Source organism: Benincasa hispida, chromosome 12 (assembly GCF_009727055.1).
Source record: "Benincasa hispida cultivar B227 chromosome 12, ASM972705v1, whole genome shotgun sequence".
In the NCBI taxonomy this organism is placed as follows: Eukaryota; Viridiplantae; Streptophyta; class Magnoliopsida; order Cucurbitales; family Cucurbitaceae; genus Benincasa; species Benincasa hispida.
Genome location: NC_052360.1, coordinates 69,380,892 through 69,391,392, shown reverse-complemented (window position 1 = coordinate 69,391,392; position 10,501 = coordinate 69,380,892). Strand labels below are relative to the sequence as shown.

The following is a 10,501-nucleotide window of genomic DNA, read 5'->3' as shown; positions in this document are numbered from 1 at the left end:
CTCATGGTCTTTTATTTGCTTGCTTTTGCCAAAACTAAAACCATATCAGTCTGTGTTTAATTATTTGGTCATTGGATGTACGTTATAATTAAATAAATCTTGTATGTGCATGCAGTATGCCATTTAGATTTAAAATCCCACCATAGGAAGCATGCAACATGCATTGAAAGTATGTTATAAATTGTTATAATATATAGTATGCTTGTTAGGGTTTCTTGTATTTAATATAAGTGTTATATTAAATATTGAATGCCTGTATGTTGTGGTTGTTTAGTATGTTTATAGTTTTATAAGTTGTTATAAAATTGGGTTAGACATTTAAAATCCATAACAAAGAAAATGGCATGCTCACATAGATTAACCACTTGTTTTAATAGTTAAAATATGTCGTTAAACTTATAATACTAGAGTTACAAATTCAACTGGTATGTAATCCTGTCGAAGGCTCGGGGTATTTAAGTTGATAGTCTACAGAACACCTCCTACCTGAGGATTATGGCCAAATAATTGAGCGTTGGTAACCGGTTTTATGAGTATTCATGAGCGATGTGAGGTAATAAAAGGATTTATCACCTAGACATCATAGGTTCAAATCCATTTATAAGTGTTATACTTGGATAAACCACATAGACTTAAGGTTATTTTTATTAGCCGAAGAAGAACCTAAGTATAAAGATACCCAATAATTAGAACACTTCAGTGGTAGTCAATAACTTCTATATGATAGAGTTAATAGAAAACTTCAGCGGGAGATTAATAACATACACAATTTGTTATTCTTAGCTCTCACGTCCCTAAGATTTCACAGTCTGGATTTAAGCGGTACTTCGTGTCACCCTGGGAGTGACCTCCCTTCAGAATGTATTTTTTAGCTTAAATTTAGACTATGGTGAATAAGGAGAAGTTGTTCGAATAGAAATCAAGAGTACAATTTCAACTGCCATGTCTACACATAGTTTACAGCATGAGATTCATATGACGCTTCGTGTCACCCTGGAAGTGTCCTCCCTATGGAAAGCGGATGTACGTGTCAATATCAAGGTGAATGGAGGAAGTAGTTCATAGTAAATGGGTGAAGGAAGTAGTTTCGGTCTTGTCAATATTGATATTGACCAATATAAATGTCATCCATAGGGGGACACTCAAGGTTCCTCGAAGTCGAGTATAGATCTCACGGTATGAACATTAAGGGATAAACATGAAGAGGATAAAATGAAGTATCATATACCCGATTTTTCTCTCATTGAGTGTTTTACCTAGGGCTAATTAAATTAAGAAAATCCAACTAATAATTTAATTAAGTGATTGTTTAATTTGCCCAAGAACAACACTTCCCTTTAGATAATTTAAACAATTTTGATTAGGGTTTGTTAAACTCTTTAACAAACTTTAATCAAACTTGCATACATGTATCAAATCTATCTAATTCACCTTTCTAGGTAAGTTCCCAGGGAGGGGTGTTACTTTTCCATCAACTTAAATATCCTAACCTAGATAGAAATCACCTTAGAAAAAAGATCCCTTATAAATATATTTGTTAGACAAACGGTCCTTTATAGATATATTTGTTACAAAGTTAATCTTTTATTAAGAATCAATTTCATCCTATTAAACAGATTAAATGATTAAACTTAAATTTCTAATCTCATTAGAAATGTGATCTTAGGTCTATCTAAATCATATTTTAAAACAATTTTTAAGAAATGATTTTAACTTAAGGTTTGCTTACAACTCTGAATTATTGATTTTAATTTCTAATTTCATTTTGTTATAATAATTATAAACAAAAGAATTAAATTAAAACCAAATAATATATGCTTTGACATACTTTAGTAAATTATAACATTTATAAATTATCTGAGGTAGTCTCATGCTTCATGTAATTTTATTTCATTACTAATAGATAGGTCTTGTAAATAGCAATCTCATTACTACTAATTCTCTCAATTAGTCTTCAATTATTTGCTTAAATTGTCTTTTTTGGTAGGTAAATTCCAATCCCGACTCATACGAAGTTATTTCAAAGAATTTGGAGCTAATTGAGCCAAACGTCACCAAAGAATCACGAAGAAGATCCAATACTCGACAATACTCAGAGCGTCAAGAGGAACAATTCAACACACTTTAGCAATACTCTAAGCGTCGCAATGCTTCCCACAACACTAAGCCTGACACTAGTTCAATGCTTAAAGAAAGAATGCACCCATTTGTTGCAAAATAGGACAACGTCGCAATGCTTCACCTAGAGTCACAACGCTCTAGAAATGGATGGAATCATCTGTGCTCGCGCGCCTTGCGCAACCAAGCGTCAGCGCAGCATCAATATGCTAGCCCAACGCTTCTTGGCTTTTTTAAAATTTCGCATTGCAACACTAGCCTTGGCGTCATGGCGCTATGATAATGGGTAGAAATATATGTTATTATAGCTCAAATAAGTAAAATAATGAGAGAATGTGACGGTAAAAATAAGCAATATCATGTCGAAAAGCGTTAAACTGAGGAAATTGCGATCGCATGTGCCCATCGCATAAAAGCAGATAATTTAATTATTTTGTGTAGGAAAGATTCTTTGGCGCAAGTAAAATTGTGATCCAAGGAATTAGGTATCCGCACGCTTAAAAGATTGTGATCGTATGCGATCGTGAGAAGTTGCTCAAGAAGGTGGCCGCATAAAGACTGCGCATTAAGCTGACAACATAATAAATCATGATGGGATGGAAAACTGATGACGGTTGAATCTGAATTTAGTTGACAAGCCATTAAAGCTACACTGTAGCAAGTACAACCAACTTTTGGTGACCATTGATCGGCGCATCAGAGCAGGAAATTTAATGACGGTCCATCATTGCAATCATTAGAGAGAAAAGCTGTTTCACCTTGAGCTCTATAAATACCGAAGGTCACCATTGTAATGGGGGAATCATATATATCATATAGAGAATAAGATAGAGAGTCGTCAGGCTGTTCACATACATACTTAAATTTAGAAGACGAAGACGAGCCAGAAGACAAAGAAGCTGAGAGATCATTCCCGGATAGATCGACAGACTGTCAGAAAGAGCTACAAAGGGAGAGAGGGTCAAGACTTGTGAGAGCAAGAATATTCATCTGGACAGAGTTTGAGTGAAAAAGACAATGTAAAAGGCCACGGGAAGCAAGACATTCTTACCGAGCTTCTTATCTCTAAATTCCATTGTTATTTTGTATTCGGCACTTTTTCTAGAATTCTCATTTCAATCTATATTCAATCTCTCCACATTTCGCATGAGTAGCTAAATTTTCGAATGGGTTGAGAAGTACTTAGCTAGCATGACCTAAGATTTACATTTTATACGATCATCTTGTCTTATGTATGCGTCATTCACCCTTTAGAGATACTTGAGAGAGTAGTCTAAAGATAGAATCTAGACTTGAGAGAGTCAGATTAGAATATAGGCTTGAGAGAGTCAGATTAGAACCGCATAAGCAAGAAATAGAAACTTAGACATGAGTTCTATTGCTATTAACACATCGCATGCACCCTAGAAATTGGATATGATAATATGTAGTCACCTTGTTTTCTGTGTTCATCATCGCATAGACAAGAATAGAGGCTTAGACATAAGTCCTATCGACATTTTCATATACATCGCATGTGTCCTAAAAATAGAAATGATGGCATTTGCATTGAGAGATGACGTGCTATTTTTTGTGTGTAGCATGATCGTATAACTTGTAAGCAATCTTAGAAGTGTTAGTTAAACCCCTTCTCAACTTGTTAATCGCATACTCATTGTAACTCTTGATTTCATCAACTCTTTGTTCGAACTCTGTCGCATAGGAATTATTCTTAATCAAACACAATCCAACTTATTTGTTTTCACCACCGCAAGAGAATCAAATTAACTGTCGCATATTTACTCAATAGTCCCTGTGTTCGACCCTAGACTTACCAGGAAACCTAGTAAGGCTTATACTTGGGTCTTATTAGGAAAACTTGCATATGCAATGCATATCACATTACCGCAAAATCATACCATAATTGCATCACAATTCATAATGCATCGGCTACACCTACACATATAAATTCAGTTGTTTCATTTTCAGCTGGGGGGAGTGAGATATATATATATATGTATTGAAGAGAGAAAATTACTCAATTTTTTGTTTGTATGAGAGATTTCTTGCAAATTGTACAATTCCCTAGTGAATTGCTTCATGGAATTCATCATACTTTCAAGGATTCCTTTAAGACTTCTCATTTCTATGGCTAGGTAATTCTATTTCTTGGGAATTCTTAATTATAGGTTTAATTCTTGGGTTCTGTTTGTATATTTTCTTGAATTGTCTTCATTCTTGAATGTTCTTGGGCTGAATTTGAATAGAAATTAATGGAGGATAATTGACGCTTTGATTTCATTAAATTCTTGTATGTAATTCTTTGGCACTATTGCATAATTGTGAGATAGGTTACAAAATTAAGTTTTCGTGTGTTAATTAGGACTCTTTCCGAATTTAACTCTTGAAATTCACAATTAGAACATTCATTCAATCATTCTTGAAACTCACTATAATGTGTTTATTGAATGTCATAATCATGATAACCCATGTCTTTAAATCAATCTAAGAAAAGAACATGATAAATGCTATATGGAAGTATTTTTGACATAGATTAGGGCTAAATGATGTGATTCATGTTAATTAGCTATATGGATGTTTAAGGGGTTTTCCTTATTGGATTATGGGATGTGAAGTTTTCAAGTAATTGTTTAAGAAAAATGATAGGATTAAACCTAGTAACGAGAATTCTCAAGTATCCTTTTCTATCAACTCTCTTCTAACAAAAATAGTAAGTTTGTTTTACAATTTGACTTTATCTTAATTTTAGTTAGCTTTTAGTTTCTTTACAAACAAATCCCCTTCCCGCCCCCTCCCATTACTATCTTTATGAATTCAAAGGTTATTTTTGGCCAGTTAATAGAGGTTCCATTGGGATCAACCTCCTACTTTCACTTTAACTATATGGACCTGTTGACCTACCGAGAGGACCTCATGGACCTGTAGCTTGAAGCTCTAATGGTGCGTGAATAAATAATTAAACTCTTTAATCAAATTATTCGTCATCCGTTAACTATCGAGCACTCCACTAAAGACCGACAGCTACACTCTCCACACTACAAATATATTTCTGTGTCCATTGTAACCAATCGGCAGTACAATGACTCTTCACAAATTGCTCGTAAGTATAGTTGATACAAAATTATCGTTTTACCCCTATAGTTACATCTAACTCCTTAAGTACCACTAATCCCTCTAATGAACAATAAATCATAGTCCAACTATGACCAAACCTCTGTCAGACAAGAAAAGGGTGTGGTGCCACATTGTTCAAGCCCTGGAATCATCCTTTATGGAGCAATTTATCTACTTGCCCCAATATTGGGGAAGGAGTGAATTTCTTCTTGTACAGTTGTGTTCCCAGCTCTTCAATCAGACGAAATCCCAAAATGGTAAGCTTATTGAGTCGGCGATCTGGGCACTCTCACTCATACAAATCAAATGACCACCTTCATAGGCAGGTGTTCGTAACTCAATCAGGATTCATGTTATATTACCTATGGTCATCTTGGTAAAATGTAAGTCTCTATTATGAACGGCGTTAAATAATGAGACTAAACATTTCGTGGTCTGGTCTTATACAAACTTCTTTGTTTAGAATATCCCCACTCACATTTCTCCACATGAATGATCAGAATCAGATCATTTGTAGCACTTTAAAATAATTGTAGCATCTACAAAGCGGGTCATACTTGTAGTGTTACCAGGATAAGGTATCCAACCTTATCCATCTACTACGGACCATTTAGGTTATCATTTAAACATGATTCATCCGTATGTTCCTACATACATGTTTACAAAGCTACAAGATAACCTTGGATCTTAGTTTATTGGTTTGTGGTTATGTAACTATAAAAATGAAATAAAACATCACATATCTTATTACATAAACAAAATGTTTGTACAATACAATTATAAACTATGGGACTCTACGAGATTTAAGGCATCAACCCGAACAAACTCAACTAGGTTGCCACATCCGTAGCACTCTCATCATACACTGAGCCCAAAAGAGATTCATTGATATACAAAAAGTTCATGAGAGAGGGGAGAGGTAGCGAAAAGCTCTCCAATTCAGACGAACATCCTTCAACATTTTGAGCCATGTATATGTAAGTTAACATAGAAAATATGGCTCTTCGATAAAACATTTTGCGGGAAAATAGGCTTAACATAACACATTGTTGAATAAGATGAAGTGTTAAAGCCATGATAAAACATTTTGCTGGAAAATAGGCTTACCTAATACATTGTTGAATGAGATGAAGTGTTAAAGCCATTTGGCTTTTTGTTCTTCTTAAACTCCTCTTGATCTATTATAGCTTAAAGGTTAGAGGTGCCTACATCCTCTTCTATAGCAGGTTCTTTATAATCTTCTTCTATAGCAGGTTCTTTATAATCTTCTTCAATGATTTTTCAAAGATCCGTCTATTTTTGTGACTTTGTGATCAATATTCATTATGCTTTCCCATTGTTCAAAGACTGGAACAGGGTTTGTTGGGATTGAAAATAAATTTGGAAGACAATTGGTATTCGTTTTAGAATGACTCTCATACCAAATTTTCTGGAGACAATGAAGGAAAATTAGAGTAGAATTCTGGATGAAGTGAAGAATATGGAAGAAACTCTTCTATTAAAGGTTTGACTAAATAGAAAGTCCAAATTGAAAACTGAACTAATAATTAAACCTCAATATTACAAGAATCAAATTCCAAACATACTAACACACATGACAAACTCCAAATCATTTGGTGTACTTGAAGCATTATTCTTTACCACATATACTAATAAACTCAATCACACGTGACACGACACCAACAACTAACCTTTTCACACAGGCAGTGCTACCTTATCGGTCCTTATCTGAAACTGGTACGAATTAACGCCGGAGAAAACTCCATCCTCGTACTCATGGGTGGTCTGTTGTCCATCTCGAAGAGTGTCGGTCCGAGTATACGAATAAGGGACGTTGCAAAAGCCCCGTTTGACAACGACGTCGATCTTCACTTTCGACATCGGAGGTACGGTGATTGTGCTACTACAAGTCATTAAAATTTTATCTTTATGAGTTTCTCCCCATGAGTATGATCCACCAACTTCAAATTTCAACTGAACTTTGGCGTCTCCTATCAATGGAACCCCAGCAGTAAATTCTCTAGTGACTCCAAATTTGGTAGCAATTGTGTTGGTCCAATTCTTCTTCCTTTTGTCTTCAAAGGAGAATGTGAATTGGAGAGTATCCGCTGCTTTGGTTTTGTTAATGGCATCTCCTTTGGCCATTGACCAAACTCTCTCTCCATAGATTTTGGCATCTTCAAGCCGATATTCAATGTTCTCTATTTTGCTTGATATTACAGCCTCTGAAACTTCCATTCGGGCCTCTTTAGTAGGATTTGAGTCGTTAGCATTCAAACAATCCGTCTTTCTGTCCACGGACAGACTGGTGCAGAAGTGATTGTTGCCCAAGTTGCGAAGAGCCACGATGTTATCACCCAGTTTCACAGGCTGAAAAAATGTGTTCGGGTCCTCACTGCTTCCTTCTGTTCATCAAGAATTTAGCTTATATTTCTTTAAAATTTGATTTACAGTTGAGTTATGCTCGTTTAGACTCTTTAAGACTGTAACAAGTACTACTAATCTTTTTATAGAGAAAATACTTTTTGTAGTCTCTAGGTTTTGAGTTTAGTTTCAATTTTCGATACTTAGGTTTAAAAATATTACATTTTTATGATCTTGAGTTTAATTTTCTATTGAAGTTACAAATTTTGTTTTCGCTAATGCTTTGTGGCCATTAACTTTTCTTCAATTGAAGTGAAAAGTTTTAATTAACTTTGGGTGGAAATCGTGAGTGTTATTTGTAAGAAAAATCTCTGGACTTTGAAAAATTTCAAATTTACCCTTAAATTTAAAAAAATGTTAAAAAAATACCTTTACAAACCATTACTACCATGTTCTCAATTTTTCCTCTATTTTCTCTTGCCACTTCTTTATTATCCTCTTACTCTCATTTTTGTTAATTGTTTGACATTTTTTATCTAAAAAATTTAAATAAATAAAACTCCTCACTCTATGGACTATATCAAGTAGAAACAGAATAATACAAGCACCAAGTAATTTTAAGACTTAAGTATTTTAACAAGATTGTGTGTTAGTAGATAAGTGTGTGTTAATAGCTAAATACATTTTTTTTTTATTTGACTATTAATCATAGATATGTTTTAAGGGGAGACTGATTTTGGAATTTTGAAAGATTTTGGTGGAATTTATGTCTAACTTAAAGTTTATTTTGGTTGCTGAAAAAATTTGTGTAATAATTGGAAAAATAAAGAGTATCTATATGGAAAATTGATGATATCTATATAGTTTGTTTTAAATGTTCTTTCATACTCAAGAAAATTTAAAACAAATTAATCAATATATTAACAATCCAAGCATTTTTAAACTTTCATTTAAAAAAAAAAAATTAGAGTAATTTTTGCAATGAGGTATCAATGGTTTTTGTTCATATATTAATTGTAAAGGTTTTTTTTTTCATCTTTTTTAAGTTTGGTATCTTTATAACTTTTGAAAACTCAAAGGTATTTTTAAAACAAAACACATACAAATGCTTTTCATCCAAAACTAACATTAAAATTTTTTTTAACTCTTTTCGAAAGTTTAAAATATATTACAACCTATTACAATTTAACTCTCTCTTAATTGTGGTAGTTTAACTTAGTATAGTGCTTGTACTATCAACTTTTAATTTAGATGTTCAATTCCCTCATCTCACACATGTTGTAAAAAAAAAAAAATAAAAAAAAAAAATAATTAATTAATTAATTAATATTAGCTAAAATTAAAGGTACTACATCTCCTTAATGTCCTTTCTTCATAGTAAGAGATGATAAATGATATGATGGAAAAAAGAAACATTTACAAAACTACCTATCAAGTTAAGCTTTTGAGTTAAGTCGGAGATTCATACCTCCAGCTGTGGCAAGAATCCAATTAGTGTCACGAATCCAGAACTTTCTGGATCCCACATTTTTTATACGAACAGTTCCATCATTCTGAGGGAAGATCTCATGGATAAGGGATGGATGTTCAAGATCCGTACCAGAGAATTGCAAAAAGTTACCGAAAAATTTCAAGTACTTGCCATTGTAGCCTTTAAAGGTGACATGTTTTGGAAATATAAATAACGAACTCCAATCAATAACTGTGGTGAATACACCATCCTCCCGCACAAAAAGTGTTGCAGGACTCTCCTTGGCCAAAAGGGCATCTTGGTAGTAGTCGTAATGCCCGGCCCGAAACAGCTCTAAATTTTCCTGCACATGGATAAAGCGGAAAGCTTTATTGTCGCTGTCGTAAATTGGCTCGAACAACGTGCACGTCCATTTCGATTTGTCCTCTTCTTTCTTGGTGGCAGTTGCTAGAATGTAGTCGGATTCGTCGGAGCGACGGACCCAGTATTTGTTGTTGTAACAACATTTTATGTGGAATAGTTTGGGGTCGTTTTCGGAGACCTCCGATTCGAACTTTGAAAACGGACTCAGGACGTTTTTGCCAGAGAAGTGGAGGAGTCCTTCAAATTTATCATCATTTGGTACATAGCGTAGATATGGTGCAGTTTTTGGCTGTGGAGATTTTGGATTGATGTTTTGCAAAGCAAAAAATTGTGGGATTATGGATTTATCATCCTCGCCGGACATATCGACTTCTTTCCCGACTACTTCGTGGTACTTCGATTCCATCTTTCGTCTATTTCTCTCCTCTAGGAGTGCAAAACCATCCATTTTTGTGTAGTGTGTGTGTGTAATGCCCTCTCCAAACTCTTTTCCCTATGTTCTTCAAAACCTCAATGAACCTAAACCTACTTTATATGCCAACAAAAAATTATACTTTTTTTTTTAATAAAAAAATGAATTATTTATGGAAGGATTGAGCGGCTTCAATCAAATTAAATACAAGTGAAAGATAAATTAAATTCATTCATAACGATGGCTTTCCTCCTATTGGACAATTCTTGATCTCAGCAACATCCTATTTAAATTTTTTTTGTTACTATTTTTTCTTACATTTAAATTACAATAAATTATTTTAAGTTCCGTATATGACAGAAAAGGGCAAGACTGAAGTGCAAGAACTAAATGGTCTAGAAAAATAAATAACATTGTACGACATGCTTGCATAAAGATCTTCTGTTATTGTATACAAGCTGTGTATATTGTCGACATTCTGCCATAACATCCATCTATCATGCTAGCATACATCTAGAGCCTGGCTCGTTGACAGTCCCAGTAGTAAGATTACTTACCTTGATACTAGATTTAGATATCGATTCAAGCGGTAGTCTTCAATAATAAATCTTTAAATTCAATTCCCCAATGAAGCTTGAGCAACAACCACCCTCAATATT

At 34.0% G+C, this 10,501-nt stretch overlaps 1 protein-coding gene across 1 annotated transcript; it reads right to left on the bottom strand.

Moving 5' to 3' along the window:
* Positions 1 to 6,848: 6,848 nt before the first annotated feature.
* LOC120092830 lies at positions 6,849 to 9,918 on the bottom strand. Its single transcript, XM_039051054.1, has 2 exons — positions 9,065 to 9,918; positions 6,849 to 7,637 (listed from the first exon to the last, which is right to left on the bottom strand). Exons 1-2 carry the CDS (start codon positions 9,876 to 9,878, stop codon positions 6,928 to 6,930), a joined length of 1,524 nt encoding a protein of 507 aa, XP_038906982.1. The 5' UTR covers positions 9,879 to 9,918; the 3' UTR covers positions 6,849 to 6,927.
* Positions 9,919 to 10,501: the final 583 nt, after the last annotated feature.